General features: G+C 44.2%; 1 protein-coding gene across 1 annotated transcript in view; it reads right to left on the bottom strand.

The window, feature by feature from the left end:
- MUC2 (mucin 2, oligomeric mucus/gel-forming) overlaps positions 1-23,904 on the bottom strand; it is a 59,961-nt gene that overhangs the window by 20,006 nt on the left and 16,051 nt on the right. The window contains exons 21-42 of the mRNA XM_066322172.1: positions 23,634-23,744; positions 23,150-23,329; positions 21,936-22,175; positions 20,542-20,698; positions 19,332-19,460; positions 17,787-17,937; positions 17,037-17,080; positions 16,274-16,474; positions 15,898-15,927; positions 15,109-15,543; positions 14,255-14,518; positions 12,911-13,540; positions 12,059-12,353; positions 10,976-11,145; positions 9,663-9,860; positions 8,293-8,562; positions 6,955-7,578; positions 6,143-6,383; positions 4,796-5,023; positions 3,296-3,459; positions 1,907-2,185; positions 621-839 (exon numbers count right to left, since the gene is read on the bottom strand). Of these exons, the coding sequence (XP_066178269.1) occupies positions 621-839; positions 1,907-2,185; positions 3,296-3,459; positions 4,796-5,023; positions 6,143-6,383; positions 6,955-7,578; positions 8,293-8,562; positions 9,663-9,860; positions 10,976-11,145; positions 12,059-12,353; positions 12,911-13,540; positions 14,255-14,518; positions 15,109-15,543; positions 15,898-15,927; positions 16,274-16,474; positions 17,037-17,080; positions 17,787-17,937; positions 19,332-19,460; positions 20,542-20,698; positions 21,936-22,175; positions 23,150-23,329; positions 23,634-23,744 (5,260 nt within the window). The remainder of the gene's footprint in view (positions 1-620; positions 840-1,906; positions 2,186-3,295; positions 3,460-4,795; positions 5,024-6,142; positions 6,384-6,954; positions 7,579-8,292; positions 8,563-9,662; positions 9,861-10,975; positions 11,146-12,058; positions 12,354-12,910; positions 13,541-14,254; positions 14,519-15,108; positions 15,544-15,897; positions 15,928-16,273; positions 16,475-17,036; positions 17,081-17,786; positions 17,938-19,331; positions 19,461-20,541; positions 20,699-21,935; positions 22,176-23,149; positions 23,330-23,633; positions 23,745-23,904) is intronic.

Genomic DNA, 23,904 nt, shown 5'->3' on the forward strand with positions numbered 1-23,904 from the left:
CCCTGCACTCAACAGTGCCCATCAGGCTGCTACTGCATTCAGCCAACACTGGCTACAGGAAAGCTCAGTGGTGTGGCCAGGCCTCCCGTTCTTGGCCCTACAAACTGCTCCATGCCCAAATCAGGACACAGGCACTGATGAGTTATGTGTGTGCCCCCACAGCTGGGTCACATTGCTTTGTATGGACTCTCGTGTGCAAAAAACACCCACATAAGACTCACACAGGAGGCAGAGTAGGACTAAGTACAGACTCTTGCCACTCTCTCAGCTTCTTGGGCCATGCACACCACCTCACTCTCTCATGGAGAACCCAACCACTGGGAAGGCACCCGACCCCAGGGAAAGCAGGAACACAACATCCGCTGCTGAGAAAGCCTCAGCTGCTTCCCAGCAGCACACAGATTGCTGGAGACAAGCACCAACAGGAGCGCTGGTAGAATCCTAGTGCTGCCTAGAGCTTGTGTCTGTCAATAGGGGCAATCTGCACTCTCAAACCATTCCCCAAACTCTGCCAGCAAAAGCCATGGAAGCTCCATACAGCCCGAACAGAGAATTATTTGTTGGTGCTGTAGTCAGATGCAGAGGGCTTTTAATGGAAATTATTTGGCTTTGGAACGTACGTCCAGGAGTTGGGACGATTGGTGGTGGCAAAGTTGTTGTCGTCGTAGGTCTGGTAGTGGTGGTGGTGGTGGTGGTGGTGGTGCTGGTGGGAGTGGTGGTGCTGGTGGGAGTGCTGGTGCTGGTGCTGGTGCTGGTGCTGGTAGAAGTGCTGGTGGGAGTCTCTGGTGACCTGGAAGTGGTTGGCAATTCTGATGTAGTGGATGCCGTGCTTGGTGTGCCTGTTAGAAACAGCAGGGACAGAGACAACAGACAAAGGAACAAGTGAATGAGTGGGACTCAATGTGAACCCAACAGATGCTGTGCATGAGGCAGCTGACTCATACCTAAAGGGGTCAGCCCACCTGAACACAGCAAATGTCCCTAGCATTAGCCCCCACTTTCTGGCCCCAGAAAGCCAAATTCTTGACATTCCATGCACAGAAATGATCATGTCCCTCCTTTCCTTGGAAGAGGCTGGGGATGGTGCTGGAAAATGCTTCTCACAAAATCAGACCAAGTAAGAGAGGAGAAGCAGTAATGCTTTGGATCTGGATGGGGCCTTCTATCTGCCCCATCATTACCTGAACACCTCACTAAATCTTGGTGTGCAAGAGCTGAGAGCGGAATGAGAGGTTCAAGAACAAAGCACACACAGGACTATATTCCCCCCTCATTGTCGTGAGAGTTCCATTGATTCAATGTCAGCCCTCTGACAGGCTTCACAGATTAGTGAATCTCAGCAGCTAAAGACTGCACTTCAGAGGAAGTGACAGTCTGCAGTGTGAAACTGTTTTCAAAAGCCTATCACAGAAATCCTTTCTTCCTACACACGTAAATACTGGCATTCACTAGCAGTGACATTGCAAAGGAGAAGACAGTGAAGGAAATCTGCAAAATTTTTCCCAGAAAGCACCTGAAATTACAGTGCCACAAGAAAAATCCCCACTGCAATTTCACATCTTAAGTCCAGTGACTGCATTATTAACAGATTAAGGACAAGGTACAATAAGAACACAAGACTTTCCATCAGTTTAGCATCCCTCTAAGCCCATCAGGAGTATCAGCATGAAATACCTTCTCTGATGCTTGTTGAGTAATGGAAGCCAAGAGCTTCTCACAATGACCCCTGAATTCTCATCACTTCTGAAACAGTCAACCCAAGTTCCAGCTTTGGGCGAAGTATATTTCATGGGATGCACAGCAGTTACACCCATTCCCAATTCCATACCGAGGCACAATGCAGGTGCTCAGAGATCTTCATTACTCCCAAAGCAAGGGGATACAAGATCAGACAAGGCAGAAATACCTGGAGTAGGTAGAGTGGTTGTATATTCCGGTTTGGGTGTGGATGGGCTTGAAGAAGTTGAGGAGGTTGTTGATGAGCCAGTAACAGTCGTCGTTGTGCTAGGGGTGCTAATGCTGGTGGTGCTGCTGGGGGGCATCGTGGTGCTGGAAGTGATAATGGGAGTTCCAGATGTTGTTGGTGTGGGAGTTCCAGGTGTTGTTGGTGTGGGAGTTCCAGGTGTTGTTGGTGTGGGAGTATTAGGTGTTTCTGGTGTGCCTGGCGTCTTTGTAGGTGGGGCTGCTACAAACAACAGGGACAGAGAAAACAGACAAAGGCAAAAATGAATGATTGGGACCCAGCAAGAACTCAATGGAAGCTGTGCATGAGACAGCTGCCACAGAACTAGAGAGGTCAGCCCACCCTTAGCACAGCAAAGGTCTCCAGAACCAGCCCTTCCTTTCTGGCCCCAGAAAGAAGACTGCTTGACATCCATGCACAGAGAGGGTCATGGCCCTCCTCTCCTAGTGAAGAGACTGGAAGATGCTTCTCCTAAAATCAGAGAAACCTACCAATAGGTAAGTGATGAGGAGGAGCAATGCTTTGATCTAGCTGGAGCTTTCTGTCTCTGCCTCATTACTTGAACACCTCACTAATTCATGGAATAGGAGGTACGAGTGGAAGCTAAAGTCAGGGAAGAAAGCATACCCAGGAGTTCCTGCCTGATTGGCATGTGATTCCCCTTATATTTCAATGTCAGCCAGATGCAGGGCTTCCCTGGACACTAGTGGATCTCAACAGGTGAAATGTCAACCAAAGATGGGAAGTTCACAGCAATGGGCAGTCTGCAGGGTGAAACTGTTCCCTCAAAGGCTGGCAAGAGAATCCTGCCTTATTTCATGTCTAATAGCTGACAACCACAAACACTGAGAGGGCATAGGAGGAGAAGAAAGGGCTGAGCCTAAACACAGCCTGAAATGCTACTGCTACAAGACCAAGTCCCACTGCAATTGCACTCCAAGTGTCCAGCAAGTACATTCTGGCCAGCTGAAGGACATGGTCCAACAGCTGCAAAAGCAATGTTACCCATTGGTTCAGTATCTGCCTAAGCTGGGCACCAGTATGAAATACCTCCTTGGAGCACTGTTGAGTCAGGAAGGACAAGACCTTCCCCCAAGAACACCTAAATCCTTGTCTCTTATGAAATAGCCAGCTCAAGGGCCAGATCTGCCCACAGGAGTTTTTCCTGGGATTCCCAGAAGTTACACCCATCCCTGATCCCATCTAGAGACACATATGGAGGTGTTCATGGACCTTCGCTACTCCCACAGCAAGGCCAGAAATAACAAGAGAGCCAGAGAATTTTTTGTCAGTTCTGTTCCTGGGGGCAGAAGGGGTTTTGGTGAGAATTACTGCTTTTGGGAACATACTTCCAGGAGATGAGATGGTTGTTGGTGATCCAGTACCAGTGGTTGTGGTTGTTGTTGTGCTTGGAGGGCTGGTGGTGGTGGTGGAAGTCTCTGGTGGTGGTGGAGTGGTTGTCGATTTTGGTGTGCTCAGTGTGGACGAAGGTGGGGCTGTTAGAAACAACAGGGACAGAGAAAACAGACAAAGACACAAAGGCATCAGTGGGACTCAATGTCAACTGGACAGAAGCTGTGCATGAGGCAGCTGGCACAGAGCTAGAGAGGTCAGCCCACCCCTAGCACAGCAAAAGTCCCAACACCAGCCCTTCCTTTCTGGTCCCAGAAAGGAGACTGTGAAATCCATGCCCCTCTTTGCCTAGTGAAGATACTGGGGATAGTGCTGGAAGGAGCTTCTCACCAAATCAGAGAAACCTACCAGTAGGTAAGAGATAAGGGAGAGCAATGCTTTTGATCTGGCTAGGGTTTTCTATCTCTGCCTCATTACCTAGAACCCCTGACTAAATCTTGGGGTAAAAGCTGAGGTGAGAAGCTCTGGTAAGGGAATGAAGCATGCCCAGGAATGAGAGCACTAACAGGACAGGAGAGGAGGACATGGTCTCAAGTTGTGCCAGGAGAGGTTTAAGTTGGATATTAGGAGGAATTTTTCCAGAAAACATATTATTAGACACTGCAATGGACTGCCCAAGGAGGTGGCAGAGCCACAGTGTTTCTTGGCTTTTAAGACAGAAGTAGAAGTGGCACTTAGTGCCATGATCTCATTGACATGGTGGTGTTCAGGCAAAGGTTGGACATGATGATCTCAGAGATCTTTTTCAGTCTAACTGATTCTGTGAATATATTCCTGCCTGATTGTCATGTGATATCCCTGTGGTGCAATGAAGGCCTAATAAATTACTTCCCTGGGCACTAGTGAATCTCATCAAAGGCCACAGATCACAGCAAGAGGCAGTCTGCAGAGAGAAATTGTTCCTAAAAGCCTGGCAGGGGAGTCCTTCCTTCCAACATCTATTACAACTGACAACTGTTAGCATTGACAGGACAAAGGAGAAGGTGAAAAGGAAAAAATCTTGGCACAGCTGTCTTCGAACAGAGCGTGATATGGTACTGCCACTAGACCAAGCCCCACTCCAATTGAACTCCATAGCTCCAGTGATTCCATTCTGGCCAGCAGAAAGATGAGGTCCAAAACCAGCAAAAGTAACATTTATCATCAGTTCAGCATCTTTCTAAGCTGGGCACCAGCGTGAAATGACTCCTTGGAGCCCTGCTGAGTCAGGGAAGCCAAGGCCTTCTCCTCATGACCCCTGAATTATTGTTCCTTATGAAACAGCCACCTCAAACCACCAGGTTTGGAACTGGCCATTTCCTGGAATACCTGAGAATTATATCCATCTCTGATGCCATATAGAGTCAAAAAGAGGTGCTTTATGGACCTCCATTACTCCAACAGCAGAGGAACACGTGAGAGCACAAAATGTAGAAGTACCTGGAGTTGGTGTGGTGGTGGTGTATGTTGGTGTGGGTGTGGATGGGCTTGGAGTAGTTGAAACGGGTGTTGGTGATCCAGTAACAGTTGTCGTGCTGGGGGTGCCCATGGTGGTGGAACTGGGGGGCACCGTTGTGCTGGCAGTGCTGGTGGGAGTCTCTGATGGCGAGGGAGTGGTCGGTAATTCTGATGTAGTGGATGCTGTGCTTGGTGTCTTCGTAGGTGGGGCTGTTAGAAACAGCAGGGACAGAGAAAACAAAGGCAAAAATCATCAGTGGGACTCAACGGGAACTGAATAGAAGCTGTGATGAGGCAGCAGCCACAGACATAGGTCAGCCCTTCTTTAGTGTAGCAAATATCCCTAGCACCACCCACTCCTTTCTGGCCCCAGAAAGCAGAATCCTTGACATCCACACACAGAGAGGGTCGTGGCCCTCATCTTGTAGCTAAGAGACTGGGAATGCTGCTGGAAGGTGCTTCTTACAAAGTCAGAATGACCTACCAATTGGTAAGAAATGAGGACCAGTAATGCTCTCCAACTTTCTGGGGCTTTCTGTTTCTGCCTCATTAGCTGAACATCTCACTAAACACTGGAGCAAGACCTGAGATGGGAATGTGAGGTAAGGGAAGGAAGCATGCACAGGAAGATTTTTCTGCCTGTTTGTCGTGTGATTTTCCAATGTCAGACTGATAAAGGGTTTCCCAGAGTACTAATGAATCTGATGAGCCAAAGACCACAGTTCACAGCAAAGGGTAGTATGCAGATTGAAACTCTTCCCTAAAGCCTGACAGAAGAATTCTTCTTTCTAACGTCTACAGTAGCTGAACATCATTAACAGTAAAAGGGTAAAGGAGGAGTAGAAAGGTGTGAAACTATACACAGCTGTGCCCACAAAGAGCCTGAAATAAAAGACCAAGTCCCACTCTAATTGCACTGCATGGGTCCAGTGACTACATTCTAGCCAGCTGAAGGATTAGGACCAACAGTGGTAAAAAGCAAGATTCTCATTAGTTCAGAATCAGTATAATATGAAGCACCATAATTAAATATATCCTTGAAGCACTATTGAGTCAAGGAAGGCATAAGGTTCTCTCCAAGACCCTAAATAATTGTTCCTTCTGAAAGAGTCAGACAAAAATGCCAACTTTCCGTATAAGACATTTCCTCGGATGCCCAGAAGTTGCACGCAATCCTGATCCCACCCAGATGCATAAACAAAGGTACTCTCACACCTTCAGTATCCCCAGTACAAGGTAAGAAATTAAAACAGAAGCAGAAAATTATTTGTTGATCGTGTAGATATATGCAGACGAATTTGGTGACAATTACTATGGCTGGGAACATACTTCCTAGAGTTGAGGTGGGTGTTGGTGATCCAGTACCAGTGGTGGTTGTCGTTGTGCTTGGAGGGCTGGTGGTGGTGGTGGTGGAAGTCTCTGGTGGTTGTGGAGTGGTTGTCGATATTGGAGTGCTTGGTGTGGACGAAGGTGGGGCTGTTAGGAACAGCAGGGACAGAGAAAACAGACAAAGGCACAAAGCCATGAGTGGGACCCAATGTCAACTCAACAGAAGCTGCACAGGAGCCAGCTGCCACAGACATAAAGAGATCAGACCATCCCTAACACACCAAAGGCCCAAGCACCAGCCCTGCCTTTCTTGCCCCTCAAAGCAGAATCTATGACATCCCTGCACACACAGGGTCACAGCCCTCCAGGCCTGGTGAAGATACTGGGGATAGGGCTGGAAGGTGCTTCTCCCAAAATCAGAGAGATCTACCAAGAGGGAAGAGAGGAGGGGGAGTAATACTTTTCATCTACTGGGGGCTTTCTGTCTCTGCCTCATTACCTGAATACCTCACTCACTCATGGAGTAAGAGCTGAGATGGCAGTTTGTGGTCAGGGAAGGATGTATGCACAGTATCAAGAGGATCAATATCTCCACAGGAAAGCAGGACATAAACCCTTGTATCCTTGCTCCTCCTGAAATAGCCAGCCCAAGGGAGACCTTTGGGCAAAGGCCACTTCAGGGGATACACAGCAATTAGCCCCATCTCAGATCCCATATGGAGGCACAAATGGAGGTGCTCACAGCCCTACAGCAATGAAACTGAAATTCCCCACAGCAATGAAACACGTGAGAGCACAGATCAGAGAAGTACCTGGAGTTGATGTGGTAGTGGTGTAGGTTGGTGTGGGCGTGGATGTGCTTGAAGTAGTTGAAATGGGTGTTGTTGAGACAGGAAGAGTAGTTGTTCTTTGCGAGGTGGTGCTGCCGCTGGTCGTGGTGCTGGGTGGCATCGTGGTGGTGGTGGTGGTGGGGGTAGGGGTGGCACTGCTGGGAGTCTCCCTTGTTGTCTCCCCTGTTGTTGGCGTTGGAGTGGTTGTTGATACTGGAGGGGACACACTGCTCGTTGTGGATGAAGGTGTGGAAACTGTGGTGCTCGTGGTGCTTGGAGGTGGAAGACACTCTGGTTTGTTGGGGGTGCAGCAGACACTGATCTCGTAGTTGAGGCAGACTGGCATTGGTATTATACCTCCGATCTGCTGATCTTTATTGTTACAGATGAGCCCTACGTTAACATCACATACCACTTTCTGCCCTAAATCTGCAATGGGAGTGTTGGGGAATTTCTGTGATCGGCATGAAATATTCTCAGCTTTCGCACACTCCCAGGAGGAGTTGTTCTTCCAAATGTTCTCAAAGGTTTCGTAGTCACCACCGTTCCTGTCAGAAGAATTTGGGTAAGACACATCGATCCAGTCCGACCAGATGCACTCACACGCTGGAGGAGACAACAAAACAGACAGTTAGAAACACACAGGACAGAGACAACAATGCAGGGCACCAGCTCACACACAGGTGGTGCCCTGGGCATCCCCTGCACTCAACAGTGCCCATCAGGCTGCTACTGCATTCAGCCAACACTGGCTACAGGAAAGCTCAGTGGTGTGGCCAGGCCTCCCGTTCTTGGCCCTACAAACTGCTCCATGCCCAAATCAGGACACAGGCACTGATGAGTTATGTGTGTGCCCCCACAGCTGGGTCACATTGCTTTGTATGGACTCTCGTGTGCAAAAAACACCCACATAAGACTCACACAGGAGGCAGAGTAGGACTAAGCACAGACTCTTGCCACTCTCTCAGCTTCTTGGGCCATGCACACCACCTCACTCTCTCATGGAGAACCCAACCACTGGGAAGGCACCCGACCCCAGGGAAAGCAGGCACACAACATCCGCTGCTGACAAAGCCTCAGCTGCTTCCCAGCAGCACACAGATTGCTGGAGACAAGCACCAACAGGAGCGCTGGTAGAATCCTAGTGCTGCCTAGAGCTTGTGTCTGTCAATAGGGGCAATCTGCACTCTCAAACCATTCCCCAAACTCTGCCAGCAAAAGCCATGGAAGCTTCATACAGCCCAAACAGAGAATTATTTGTTGGTGCTGTAGTCAGATGCAGAGAGCTTTTAGTGGAAATTATTTGGCTTTGGAACGTACATCCAGGAGTTGTGACAGTTGGCGGTGGCAAAGTTGTTGTCGTCGTAGGTCTGGTAGTGGTGGTGGTGGTGGTGGTGGTGGTGGTGGTGGTGGTGGTGCTGGTGGGAGTGCTGGTGGGAGTGCTAGTGCTGGTGCTGGTGCTGGTGCTGGTGGGAGTGCTGGTGCTGGTGCTGGTGCTGGTAGGAGTGCTGGTCGGAGTGCTGGTGGGAGTCTCTGGTGACCTGGAAGTGGTTGGCAATTCTGATGTAGTGGATGCCGTGCTTGGTGTGCCTGTTAGAAACAGCAGGGACAGAGACAACAGACAAAGGAACAAGTGAATGAGTGGGACTCCATGTGAACTCATCAGATGCTGTGCATGAGGCATCTGTGCATTCCTAGAGATGTCAGCCCACCCTTAGCAGTGAAAAGTTCCCAAGCACCAGCCCCCACGTTATGGCTCCAGAGAGAAGACTTCTTGACATCCATGCACATGAATGGTCATGTCCCTCCTTTCCTAGCAATGAGAGTGGGGATGTTGCCAGAAGGTGCTTCTCACCAAATCATAGAGACCTATCAGTAGGGAAGAGATAAGGAGGAGTAATGCTTTTAATTTGGCTGAGTCTTTCTATCTGTACCTCATTATCTGAACACCTCACAAATTCCTGGTGTAAGAGCTGGGTAATGAATTCATGGTCAGAGATGGGAGAGTGGAGAGGAGTAAGTAAGGAGTCAGTAAGCTGGACTATCGTGAAATTTCCCTATGGCGGAATGTCAGCTTCATGACAGGTTTCCCCGAGTTCCAGCAGATGTCATCAGTAAAAGGCGACAGTTTTTATGTTGCATTTGTCAGTGCAAAACTGTTTCTAAAAGTCTCCCAGTGTAATCCTTGCTTCTAAGATCTAGAACCACTGCACTGACATCCACTTGCACTAACATCTCAAAGGAGGAGGAGAACAGAAAGAAACTCTGTGCTTTCCTAGCTGTTCCTAGAATCAGAATGTCACAGATTAAAGCCCCACCCAATTGCCCTCCATGTGTGGGTCCAGTGACTATATTTTGGCCAGCTGAGGGACAAAGTCCAACAGCAGGAAAACCAAGAATTTCTATCAGTTCACAAACTGTCTAAGTTGGGCACCAGCATGAAATTTCTCTCAGGAGGCTTTTGAGTCAGCAAAGCCAAAAGCTTTACGCTAGGACCCCAAAATTCTTGTTCTCCTAAACTGGCCAGTCAAAAGGCCAGCTTCAAGCACAGGGCACTTCAGGGGAGGAACAGCAATCCCTCCAGTCTGCAACGCCATGCAGACACACTAAAGGAGGAACTACAGCATCTTCATTTCTCCAAAGCAAAGAACACATCAGAGTTCCACTGAATTCACACTCCACTGAATTACCTGGAGTTGGTAGGGTGGTGGTGTATGTCGGTGTTGGTGAGGATGTGCCTGAAGTAGTTGAGGTGGGTGTTGGTGATCCAGTACCAGTGGTGGTTGTCGTTGTGCTTGGAGGGCTGCTGGTGGTGGTGGTGGTGGAAGTCTCTGGTGGTTGTGGAGTGGTTGTCGATATTGGAGTGCTCAGTGTGGGTGGAGGTGTGCCTGGTAGAAACAGCAGGGACAGAGAAAACAGACAAAGGCACAAAGGCATCAGTGGGACCCAATGTCAACTCAACAGAAGCTGCACAGGAGGCAGCTGCCACAGAGCTAGAGAGGTCAGCCCACTCTTAGCACAGCAAAAGTCCCAACAACAGCCTTTCCTTTCTGGTCCCAGAAAGGAGACTGCTTGACATCCATGCACAGAGATGGTCATGGCCCTCCTTCCCTGGTGAAGATACTGGGGATGGTGCTGGAAGGTGCTTCTCCACCAGAGAAACCTACCAATAGGTAAGAGATGAGGGGATGAGGGGGAGCAATGCTGTCGATCTGGCTAAGGCTTTCTATCTATGCCTCATTACCTAGAACCCCTGACTAAATCTCACAGTAAGAGCTGAGAGTGGAGTATGTGGACCAGGAATGAAGCATGCACTGGAGTAGGTACCTGCCTGATGGTCATGTGATTTTCACAATGTCACCCTGATAAAGGACATCACAGAGTACTAGTGGATCTTGTCAGCCAAAGACCACAGTTCACTGCAAGAGGTGGTATGTACTCAAAAGCAGGGCAGGGGAATCCTTCCTTCCTACATCTATAACCACTGAGAAGCATTAGCACAGAAATGGCCAAGAGGGAGGAGAGAGGGAAACAAGTCTATACAGCTGAGCCTAAAACAGTGCCTAAAGTGCCAGTACAAAAAACCAAAGTCACTGTCCAACTGCACATCATGGGTTCTGTGACTAAATTCTGCCCAGCTGAAGGACATGGTCCAAGAGCTGCAAAGGCAACATTTCCCATCAGTTCAGAATCTGTCTTAGCTGGGCAGCAAGATGAAATACCTTCTCAGGGCACTTTTATATCCAGAAAGACAAGACCTTCTTGTCTGTCCCACAACCCCTGCATCCTCATCACTTTTGAAGCAGCCCAAATGAACTTTGGGAACAACTCATTTCCTGGAATGTCCAAAGGTTACACACGTGCTTGATCCCACACAGAGCCACAAATGGATGTACCCACAGACCTTCATTAATCCCATGGCAAGAACAAAAATGAGAAAAGAACCAGAGAATTTTTTTGTCAGTTCTGTGGTTAGAGGCAGAGGGGTTTTTATGGGAATTACTAGCATTGGCAACATACTTCCAGGAGATGAGATGGTTGTTGGTGATCCAGTACCAGTGGTTGTGGTTGTCGTTGTGCTTGGAGGGCTGGTGGTGGTGGTGGTGGTGGAAGTCTCTGGTGGTTGTGGAGTGGTTGTCGATTTTGGTGTGCTCAGTGTGGACGAAGGTGGGGCTGTTAGAAACAACAGGGACAGAGAAAACAGACAAAGACACAAAGGCATCAGTGGAACCCAATGTCAACTCAACAGAAGCTGTGCATGAGGCAGCTGGCACAGACCTAGAGAGGTCAGCCCACCCCTAGCACAGCAAAAGTCCCAACACCAGCCCTTCCTTTCTGGTCCCAGAAAGGAGACTCCTTGAAATTTGTGCACACACAGGGTCATGGCCCTCCTCTCCTAGCACGGGAGTGGGCATAGTGCTGAAGGTGCATTGAACCAAATCAGAAAGACCTACCAATAGGGAAGAGATGAGAAGGAGCAATGCTTTTGATCATGCTGGGGATTTCTATCTCTGCCTCATTATCTAGAACACCTGACTAAATCCTGGGGAAAGAGTTCAGAGGGCAAGAGTGATCAGGGAAGGAAGAATGCACAGGCTATGTTCCTGGCTAATTGCCATGTGGTCATCTGATGTCATGAGTTCCCAGAATACTAGTGAATGTTGTCAGGCAAAGACCACAGTTCACAGAAAATCAGTCTGGAAAGTGAAACTGTTTCCAAAAGCATGGCAGGGGAATGCTTCCGTCCTATATCTGTAATAGCTGTCTAAAAAAGTCTACACATCTGTGCCTAAAGACAGCTTGAAATAAAAATGTCACAAAATCAAGCCGCACTCCATTACACTCCTTATGTCTAGTGATGCCACCCTGGCCCGCTGAAAGACAAAGTCCAACAGCAGCAAAAGCTACTAAGTCCTTGTTCCTTCTGAAACAGAGCTGAAGGGCCAGCAATGGACAAACAACGTTTCAGGGGCTGTCCAAAAGTTAAACCCATTCTGATGCCTTACGGAGACAGAAAAAGAGGTGTTCAGAGAACCTCAGTACACCAAAGGCAAAGAACATATGGGAATACAAAATTCAGAAGTACCTGGAGTTGGTAGGGTGGTGGTGTATGTCGGTGTTGGTGAGGATGTGCCTGAAGTAGTTGAGGTGGGTGTTGGTGATCCAGTACCAGTGGTGGTTGTCGTTGTTGTTGTGCTTGGAGGGCTGGTGGTGGTGGTGGTGGAAGTCTCTGGTGGTTGTGGAGTGGTTGTCGATATTGGAGTGCTTGGTGTGGACGAAGGTGGGGCTGTTAGGAACAGCAGGGACAGAGAAAACAGACAAAGGCACAAAGCCATGAGTGGGACCCAATGTCAACTCAACAGAAGCTGCACAGGAGCCAGCTGCCACAGACATAAAGAGATCAGACCATCCCTAACACACCAAAGGCCCAAGCACCAGCCCTGCCTTTCTCGCCCCTCAAAGCAGAATCTATGACATCCCTGCACACACAGGGTCACAGCCCTCCAGGCCTGCTGAAGATACTGGGGATAGGGCTGGAAGGTGCTTCTCCCAAAACCAGAGAGATCTACCAAGAGGGAAGAGAGGAGGGGGAGTAATACTTTTCATCTACTGGGGGCTTTCTGTCTCTGCCTCATTACCTGAATACCTCACTCACTCATGGAGTAAGAGCTGAGATGGCAGTTTGTGGTCAGGGAAGGATGTATGCACAGTATCAAGAGGATCAATATCTCCACAGGAAAGCAGGACATAAACCCTTGTATCCTTGCTCCTCCTGAAATAGCCAGCCCAAGGGAGACCTTTGGGCAAAGGCCACTTCAGGGGATACACAGCAATTAGTCCCATCTCAGATCCCATATGGAGGCACAAATGGAGGTGCTCACAGCCCTACAATTCCCCACAGCAATGAAACACGTGAGAGCACAGATCAGAGAAGTACCTGGAGTTGATGTGGTAGTGGTGTAGGTTGGTGTGGGCGTGGATGTGCTTGAAGTAGTTGAAATGGGTGTTGTTGAGACAGGAAGAGTAGTTGTTCTTTGCGAGGTGGTGCTGCCGCTGGTCGTGGTGCTGGGTGGCATCGTGGTGGTGGTGGTGGTGGTGGTGGGGGTAGGGGTGGCACTGCTGGGAGTCTCCCTTGTTGTCTCCCCTGTTGTTGGCGTTGGAGTGGTTGTTGATACTGGAGGGGACACACTGCTCGTTGTGGATGAAGGTGTGGAAACTGTGGTGCTCGTGGTGCTTGGAGGTGGAAGACACTCTGGTTTGTTGGGGGTGCAGCAGACACTGATCTCGTAGTTGAGGCAGACTGGCATTGGTATTATACCTCCGATCTGCTGATCTTTATTGTTACAGATGAGCCCTACGTTAACATCACATACCACTTTCTGCCCTAAATCTGCAATGGGAGTGTTGGGGAATTTCTGTGATCGGCATGAAATATTCTCAGCTTTTGCACACTCCCAGGAGGAGTTGTTCTTCCAAATGTTCTCAAAGGTTTCGTAGTCACCACCGTTCCTGTCAGAAGAATTTGGGTAAGACACATCGATCCAGTCCGACCAGATGCACTCACACGCTGGAGGAGACAACAAAACAGACAATTAGAAACACACAGGACAGAGACAACAATGCAGGGCACCAGCTCACACACAGGTGGTGCCCTGGGCATCCCCTGCACTCAACAGTGCCCATCAGGCTGCTACTGCATTCAGCCAACACTGGCTACAGGAAAGCTCAGTGATGTGGCCAGGCCTCCCGTTCTTGGCCCTACAAACTGCTCCATGCCCAAATCAGGACACAGGCACTGATGAGTTATGTGTGTGCCCCCACAGCTGGGTCACATTGCTTTGTATGGACTCTCGTGTGCAAAAAACACCCACATAAGACTCACACAGGAGGCAGAGTAGGACTAAGCACAGACTCTTGCCACTCTCTCAGCTTCTTGGGCCATGCACACCACCTCACTCTCTCATGGAGAACCCAACCACTGGGAAGGCACCCGACCCCAGGGAAAGCAGGCACACAACATCCGCTGCTGAGAAAGCCTCAGCTGCTTCCCAGCAGCACACAGATTGCTGGAGACAAGCACCAACAGGAGCGCTGGTAGAATCCTAGTGCTGCCTAGAGCTTGTGTCTGTCAATAGGGGCAATCTGCACTCTCAAACCATTCCCCAAACTCTGCCAGCAAAAGCCATGGAAGCTTCATACAGCCCAAACAGAGAATTATTTGTTGGTGCTGTAGTCAGATGCAGAGAGCTTTTAGTGGAAATTATTTGGCTTTGGAACGTACATCCAGGAGTTGTGACGGTTGGCGGTGGCAAAGTTGTTGTCGTCGTAGGTCTGGTGGTGGTGGTGGTGGTGGTGGTGGTGCTGGTGGGAGTGCTGGTGGGAGTGCTAGTGCTGGTGCTGGTGCTGGTGCTGGTGCTGGTGCTGGTGCTGGTGCTGGTGCTGGTGCTGGTGCTGGTAGGAGTGCTGGTGGAAGTGCTGGTGGGAGTCTCTGGTGACCTGGAAGTGGTTGGCAATTCTGATGTAGTGGATGCCGTGCTCGGTGTGCCTGTTAGAAACAGCAGGGACAGAGACAACAGACAAAGGAACAAGTGCATGAGTGGGACTCAATGTGAACTCATCAGATGCTGTGCATGAGGCATCTGTGCATTCCTAGAGATGTCAGCCCACCCTTAGCAGTGAAAAGTTCCCAAGCACCAGCCCCCACTTTCTGGCTCCAGAAAGCAGAAATTTTGACATTCCATGCACAGTGATGGTCATGGTTCTCTTTTCTTTTTGAAGAGATTAGGTATGGAAAGTGCCTCTCAGAAAATCAGAAAGACCATGCCAGCCTTAAGAAGGAAGCCTGCGCAGCCTTACCCAGAAAACGTTTCTAGCAATAGGAGTTTGAAGCATGGTCTACTCTTTTCTAACACAGCATGTCCTTCTGGGAATATAGTCTCCAGCAGAAACTTAAGAGTCCAAACCTTCCTAAGCAAGACTTCCATGCGCATCAATGTTTTCTATGATTGTGACCTGACTTTAGTAGCTAATAGCTTTCTATTTCTCCAAAGGCAAAATAAGATCACAGAGCATTTTTTTGTTAAATACCCGTAAATGTTGACGTTATTAGAGTGGGAACTAATAGTGTAAACTCACTTGTTGTGGAATGGCCCTGCACGGGCGTGGTGGTAATTTCTGTTGGAGTTTTGGTTGTAGTGGTGCTGGGTATTGTTGTCTTGGTGGTGGTTGAAGTTGGAGTTGGTGTAAATCCAGGTTCACAAGGAATTTCTTGCCACTGGCAACAGTTTACTCTGATTTCATAATTGTAGCAAAGTTGCCACATAGTTATGTCCTGCTCATCATTTTTACAGATTAGCCCATATTTAACATCACACTCTACTTTCTGACCAAGTTCTTCGATGCTCACATCAGGTTTAGCTGTAGCCCTGCATTCAATTTTTTCAGGAGCTGTACATATTTCATATCCATGTTTTCTGATTTCATCATATGTTTCATAGTCACCACTACCTTCATCAGGTTTACTAACATCAAACCACTGAGTCCAATTACAGATTAGTCCAAAACATGGAGCTGCAAAAAAAGACAGAGATTTCAGACTTTACAGAGAACATCCTGAGAAGGTCCATTTTTTCTTCTCTCACATTAGAGGACTGCATGCAATTTGTCATCTTACCAAAGAAAAGAGTTCTAAAATAGGTTCTGTATTACCAGGTCTTTAAACTGTAAATTTTGCATCAAAATAAAATCACCAAGCTGAAGCCTTTAAAAATCCTTCTCTATATACTAATGGTACTTTTGAAATTATAAAAAAAAAATTATTCATTTTTGTTTAAAATATATTTTTCTGTAGTGATTATCTTTAATTTACCCTTCCTTTAAATATTTCTTTGACATTTTTATCCTTGTTTTTTATTTATAACTTACTTGTAGTTACTGGATGGCTTGTAGTGGAAACTGAAATAGAACAAAAAGAGATGATTCTATGATTTCAAAAGAATTAAAATAGTAGTTTTTTTTGCTGACACTCCTAACATTATTTCTACTATCCCATTAGGATATTGAAAAGCTAACATGGTTTTTTCAGAAATAGGAAGGCACACTCTACATTTATACTTAAAAGTTCTTTCATGAGAAATAAATCAACTCAATATGCTCCAAGTCTTTCTTAGTCTGGTGTGATAAAGCAATCCATAAATATTGCTCTGTCTCAACTATAATGCTATATAATTGTACATTCTATATTTAAATTATTTTCCTTAAAGAAAACAATTTTTAGGTCACATCTGTATTGATTATTTACCTGTGGTGGTGGTGGTAAGAGTACTGGAAGGGAAGGAGGTTGAAATGGTTGTAGGTGAAGATGTTGGACAAGGATAGACTTCACTAGTAACTAGAGAACCATTTTCTGCACAGATGTATGTTATACATGTGTCGCCATCCTGTACTTGTCCCACAATAGAACCCACTTCATAACTCGTTCCATTGATGACACAAGGACACCCTGGAAGAAAGAGCTTTACTGTGCAATTTTTCTACTACCATGTAAGAGGCAGAGGAAAAATACTTAAGGACAAGAGAGTATTTGCATGAGTCATGCCTGTTTTACAGAGCTGTACCTGGAGCTTAGATCTACTATACTGTGCTAACTTTACATTTTTACATTTACATTTAATGCTAGAACATATTTAATCAAATCATGAATAAAATGCCTGGTGGTACAGACTTAGAAAGCAGGTTTTAAAATGTTCTGAGAGAAATAATTGTAATTTACTCTCTGACACTTTTCTATTAATAACTACATGTTATTAATAGAAAAACTCGTAGTGAAATCCATTAGTTCGGATATGGGACATGGGGAGAAAGACTGAAGGGGCATGAGAAAAAGGTTGAACCAGAAGTACTAGCAGCAAGGTTCAATGAAAGTGCTGCCAAATTTTCTTTAGACATAACTTTCACTAGCACTGGAAAGATTTATTCTAAATCAATACTATGTCTTTTGTAGAGTCAGACAGAGCAGTTCTATGCTTTCTTTTTGTTTCCAGAAAAACCTGAATGTTATTTACCTGGGACTGGTTTACACTCTATGGATCCTGACGGGACACAGACACTAAAAGAAAAATTTTCAAAAATTATAATGTTGCTGATGTTTTATGACACCTGTTAGCAGAGTCAAGAGCACAGAAATATAGATATTTGTCACTTGATCTTCATTCACACTACTGGATATTTTTCTGGGTATATTTTCTAGTATTGCCTACCATTTTTCTTTCAAAGTCACCATTTTCAGTACAATTGCGAGTTGCAATACTGCAATAACAACTGTTTTGCAGAGTGAACTTACAGCTAGATCAGGTTTTTCTATGGTCACCACGTAGAGCCAGAGGTGAAAGTGCTGTCATTTCTAACACTCTAAGCAAACACTTGGGATTCAACTATCTCTTTCAGGGCAAGAGTATTTCAGATTACAGTGATTTTGAAGTCCCAGTTTTAAGTAAGAATGCAAGGCAGAGTAGCCTCTCTCTTCCCAAAGAGTCATGAGAATCGAAAGGTTGCTTTAGAAGTTCACCCAGGTTTCTTTATATAATATATGACAGTTGACAGGTATAATTAATGAATTTGCTAATATACTTATTATAATATGACTACCAACCTGAAATCTGGATTGTTATGGGTTTGGAAAATTATGAAATGCAAGAATCTATCAGCTCATCATCTGAAGTTGCATCTGCATTTGTTTGAGGCCCAGTAAAGTAAATGAGTGACTCAGCATACACTAATTATTTCCTGAATTACTGCAAGTAATTTTTATATACCATATTGTACAGTTTTCCTTTGTGGGTATTTCTTGCCCAGGTGGTACATGGGTTCCATCCTCCAGGTAACATCCACATTGATCTTCAGTCACACATTCCTTTGTCTCTTCATTATAAATAGGCTTGTCCTTAGGGCATCTGGGGTAGCAACCTATTGATGACAGGTAGAACAGAACACAGGATGAAGAAAAAGTACAAAAAGTTAACTCAGTGATATGCTACCTTCTGAAGGTAAATTATTCTCACTGAACCAAGCATAGTGAAAGAAATCTAAAACTTCCCATTTTAATAAAACTGTGGACAATTAGTCTTTCCAAAAAACTTCAACAGTTCTCATTGATAATACTGGGGTAAGGAGGATTAAGTAAGAGGGTTTATTATGAAAATTAGGGAAATTTCTTTTTCTTAGTTCAATACTTTAGAGAAACCCCTAATTTATACTCATTTTTATGGACAGCTAGTTATTTTCAGACAAAGAAACACCTCAATTTTTTGTATAGATCACTATATCAATAATAATTTTGTGAGGAATGTGGAAGCAGATTTATTAACAAACAGTTTTTTCACTACGTTTCTTGGAACATTAGACCTTGTTTATATGATTTGAATACACCAGGTATCTCTACCTCAAGCAGATAATTTATCTGTGTTTTTTTCCTTACCCTCAGGCAGTGATCCAAACCTCACTGCAAGGGATTAATTGATTTAATCATTCCATTTTTCACATAAATACACTTTAAAATATTATTCTGTTACTATTATTGATCTTCTTCCACCAAATAACCTCTTACTAAGTCAAATTATTAATGACATGAAGTCCTCTTTGCACAATACTGGAGTTCTAAATACTGTTTAAACTGAAGCACCATGTAACACCAGTCCACACCAAAAAGCCATATTTTTATGGCTAAAAATACAGCTTTTTCCTCCAGCTTTACCATGTGGTAAACCAGAAGATACTTGTAAAGACTTTCACATTCTTGGATCATTGCAGTCCTTTAAATGTGAAAGTCCTGTTCCATTATCAACCACAAGGACTGTCACCTACTAATACCTCATCTACAAATGAAACAGAATCTCCATTATGAATCTAATATATAGCAGCATAGTGTATCTGCTATGAAAGATATTTTCCAATGTAAATGTAGGTGAATGTTGCAAATTAATCTAGTAAAGGCAAGATGATCTAGTGTATAAAATGATAAGGTTAAAAACACCCAACTATCAGTGACTTGGTTCTTTGCTATGTCAAAGATTTTCCTGCTTTTGAAATACTTTCATATGAAATTCAAAATAGCCATGATGTAGTCACAATGCATGTTTCAGGATATTTTCCAAGCAGACACCTAGCTTTGTGGCTGACAGCAATGTAACTATCACCCATTGATGTTACCTTATAGGAAACATTTATGTAAGACTGGAGGCAAACTCAACATAGCAGGTCTAGGAACATCTCATCAAGTTGCCTGATTAGTCCATACATATTAAAAGATATCTGACCAAAGTTATACAAAACACAATACAAAATGGCAAGGAATTTATTACCTTCCAGAAGTGGTACTGTGAAGTTGGTGCTGACATTATTGATCATCCTGCAGGTTGTGATATTACTGCCACAAGGCTCGTAGTGCCATTCACACTCATCGCGAGGGTTGTAGTAGTCACAGAATATCGCTGATGAGAAAAGAGAGAAGCTGATTAAAAACAAGGTTGCCAGAATGCAGTTCTGAGCAGGCCTTTAAAGGTACAAGTTAAATAAATCTACAAGTTAAGCTAGCCAAATCTGTCATGAGATACAAGACCTGGACTTTCTGCTACTCTGCCTAAATTTAGGATACATCAAAACACTGGTGCCCAAGATTTAATTTGTAAACATTCAAGCCACTGGGTAAAAATGCTTCAAATAAAAAAAAAATTAAAAATCATTTTAGTTTAAAATTAAAGGTATATTTCTGAGAGTATTTTTTCTTCTGTACCTACTACCTAACTCCTAAAAATTTTTCCATTTTATACAAAATACTTCTATCTTGCTGTATCACATAGGCTGAAAGTCCAAGAAGAAGCATATGAACCACTATGAATACAACTTAAATTCAGCTTAGGTGACTAGAGACAGAGGAAAGAGCTTTTATTAGCTTATATAGCAGAGCTGAATGAAACTTATAATTTTTGTTTACTGGCTTCTTACACTTAAAAGCTCCAATAAGTCCAAATTCTGAATCTAAATGAATTTTTTTAATTAAAAAAAAAAATTCTGCTCCTTAGATTCTCAAAATTTTGATTTGAGCACTTTTTGGGTAATATTAATTTAAATGCTATTTTACATTAATTGATGGTGTACTGGTATGAGTACTAGTACCAATAATGGACAATGCTTAATATACATAAAACTGATTAGGTTCAGCTCTAAAGCATGGTAGTGCTATATACTTTTTGCTAAAATCAAATTCTGAGTAATTTAAAGAACTGAGAGAGAAGAGAAGAGAAGAGAAGAGAAGAGAAGAGAAGAGAAGAGAAGAGAAGAGAAGAGAAGAGAAGAGAAGAGAAGAGAAGAGAAGAGAAGAGAAGAGAAGAGGAGGCCGAACAAAAGACAGATGAAATATACAAATTTACTAGCTCTGTTTGTTCCTTGATATGCTGAGAAAAGATTTCACCAAGCAGCCAGCATGACCTTGCAGTGACAGTATTGATGATTTATTTGACTGGCTTTCTGACAGCAACTAGAAAGATACAGTTGTGTTTGTCTGTTACTCACGGCAGATATCAGGAGTTCTCCAGAAAACACAGGCCTCAGCCTTGACACACTCTTGGGCATACGCTGCCACTGCAGAGCAGAAGCACTCGCAGTCTCCACCACTGTCACAAGAGCAGGCATCATGAACACAGGCTTCATAGAAAGGAAGTGGGTCCACCTGTCAGGGAAAGAAATTATGTCCCAGTTAATCTCCAAATTAATTTTCAAATGAATACGTTTGAGAACTCTTGATATATGGGAATTGAGCTGGGAAGGAATGAGACTGTGTCTAGAGTTACTGAATCATAAACATTTACAGGCTTGAAGTTGCTCAATATATTTTTTAGGGAATAATAGACTTAAAATAATATAGCTCCTTCATAAGTTGCTATGACTGAAGAAACAAAGTAAGAGTCCTTGGCAGTGCTCACATTTTCTAATAGAGTTCCATTTTAGTGCTCCCAAAACCACATTGAATTGATGCCAGTGAAGTCTTATCTTCCAGCAAGCTTTGCCAACCAAATGGTGAACAATATCAGAAAGGCTGCATTCACAGCAAATAAGCAAATATGAAGCATACAATTTTGTGCCTGTCAATTTTTGGAGTTTATCCAATGTCACGTCACAAAAAGCTTTTTTTTTTTTTTTTTTTTTTTGAGACTGCAAGATGAGAAACTTAGATCTTAGACTGGATTTTTGCTGCTGAAGTAAACCACATGGAAACATATAATAAATTAATTAAATTAATAATTGTTTGTGACCTTTCCACTGTGAGTTAAGAACAAACTGTTGTTAATTTTACCATACATCAGGAAAGAGATGAGAAATAAAGAGGAGTGCTCTCTGTGCACCGTACTTTGGAAGGTGTTGGCTGTCACAGTGTTTGCTGTGGCAATTTGGAGGCACAGTATCAGCAGTTGTCAGTCTAAACTACGTGATTTCAGTAGTGTCTAAGAAGATCCTTTTGTGGATTTAATACTACAAGAAGTAGTAGCCTCTTCAACAGACACCTTTCATTTTTCGTATGAAATTTCATCAAGGGATGAGTCTGGTGATTGTAAGGCCCTTCAGTACTTGTCATACAGACTGTCTCTCAACAAGAGATGGTGCAACTGCAGTAAACCTGTTCAGGATACACTTTTGAAGCTCACTTGCAGAACAGTAGCAGTGCAACTGTGGTGATGAATATAGGTTTGTACAGCTGGGGTTGCCACCACCACTGACACAGTCCCCATTGCCACAGAGACTAATTTGACTAAGGCCACATGAAATGTGCTGACACCTTTAGCTGCACTAAAGATCTAATTGAAGAACACTCTATTTAACTATCTCTTCATTCATTTCTGATGGTCTCTTTGGTTCTCCATGATCAGAAATGCACTGTGCTGTCCCATCACCTACTGTCTTCTACAAACCTTGGGGTGACAAATTTTGAAGACTTCACTCTGGATGATGCTGCATTCTTTCTCTGCCCAGGACTTCCGGTGTGGTTTCAGATCACAGGGCTTTATCTCTTGTGTGACATCTGGGCACATGGGAGATTGTTTCCAGGAGTTTCCAAAATTCAGAGGATTAGTGTCCAGCAGTCCACTCCTTGTTGTAAAGTCATTGTTTGCCTTGTCATCAAAGTTGCCACACAAACCACACACTTTTCCCTGGAGAAGAAAATTGAGTTTTTAAATATACCATGGAAGTGAGAGACAGGCTCTGGTAAAGTAAGAGCAAAACATTGACATGAAAAACGACAAATAACTGTCTGTGTAAAGGATGAGTTTCATCTTTACTGTCAAATCATTTGTACAGAAAATAAATCTTTATTTGTCTGTCCTTAGCAAATTATTCAGCTGTCATGTCTCCCCTCCTCAAAATCAATATATCTAGAGTATTTCTATATCTGTCTCCATATCCAGCTTAAAAATAAAATGGTGCCCAAGCCTCTTACAGCTCAGAAGAATTATTTATTCTCCATTCTTCTCAATTTATCATAACTCACCTGTTAATATAAGCATGAGATAATTAATTTCTGCTCAAAGCTGTTTCTGTTAAAAGTTTCTAACATAATGAGCACCCTTTCTTCATTCATGGAAAAGAAATGACAGAGAAATATTTTTCTTGAAAGATAATGTATAAATCTGCCCTCAAAGGTAGTGTTGGTAGTGTTATTTAAGGCCCACCAGTCCCCTCAAGAAACAGTATATCACTGTTAGTACAATGCCTCAATATTCTCCTATTTAACATGCTGAATTTTCAGGAACCAGAAACATGGCCATACATTGCATAGGGAGTTTGGTTTTAACACAGGGCTGAGATTGCTTGTAGGATTCCAAGCACATGTGCAGTGAGTTCACATCCCCTAAATTATTCTGAATGATTGGCTATCAATACTCACAAACTCAAGACTATTGCCTAAGATGTTTATCTCTATTGGAATGACATATGCATTCTGTGCAATACCTTGTGATAGACTGCAAGAAACCCCAGAGGAACTTCTGCAAGCTGTGATGGTAATAATGCAAGCTAATCATCAGTGCACAGAGGATATAGGAATTAGACATGGAGTCAGAATAGAAGAATACTTATGCTTCCTTGTCTATTCACAATACTATTTCAGAAAAAGACAGGCACTAACTTTGTAATCAGGGCTCAGCTTGATGAAGACAGTAGTCTTCTTGTCCCAGATCAGCATCACACCGTTGCTAGCCTCAATAACCAGGTACAGGCCAACTGTCCTGTTCCAGTACTGCACATCATCACCAACATCTCGCTGAATTTCTTTGTACTCTTTGTTCTCCAATTTCAGTTCAGTTTTCTGAAAGATAAAAGAGAAGTATTTTAACACTAACTTCTATGATGAGATAAAATATTAAGCACTTGTAACAATTCAACTCATTCTGAAACCAATAACTCAAACTCTGGGATGACTTCCAAGATGGCAGGGAGTGGTGTGGCACTTCTGTTTGAAAGAGTTTTCATCACCTGAGAACCTACACCTTTACAGAATAATTTGATAGGGCTTCTAATGCTTGCTACAGCTGCTTTTAGAGGCATAACTTTGGACCATTACATTTTTGGTAACACTTGATTACTGATATGTACTGACTATCACCACTCACCCCTAGGAACATTTTGATAGCCTTTGAGCAGGTGACTCCTGTAGTTCCACAGGGGACATTCTCTGTGATGATACTGAAGGAGCCGCTGGAATTTTTGTCACCACAGAAGTCCTATTGAAAAAGGAAAAAAAAAAAAGAACATGAGAAAATGAAGTAGATAATTTCATTGTCGTTCAATCTCATAATAATTACAATCATATAAATCTTCCCAATGTATAAGTAGTTACTGCTCTTTCAAATGTGAGATCCTACACACATACATTTTTTCAGA

Source organism: Sylvia atricapilla, chromosome 6 (assembly GCF_009819655.1).
Source record: "Sylvia atricapilla isolate bSylAtr1 chromosome 6, bSylAtr1.pri, whole genome shotgun sequence".
Lineage (NCBI taxonomy): Eukaryota > Metazoa > Chordata > Aves > Passeriformes > Sylviidae > Sylvia > Sylvia atricapilla.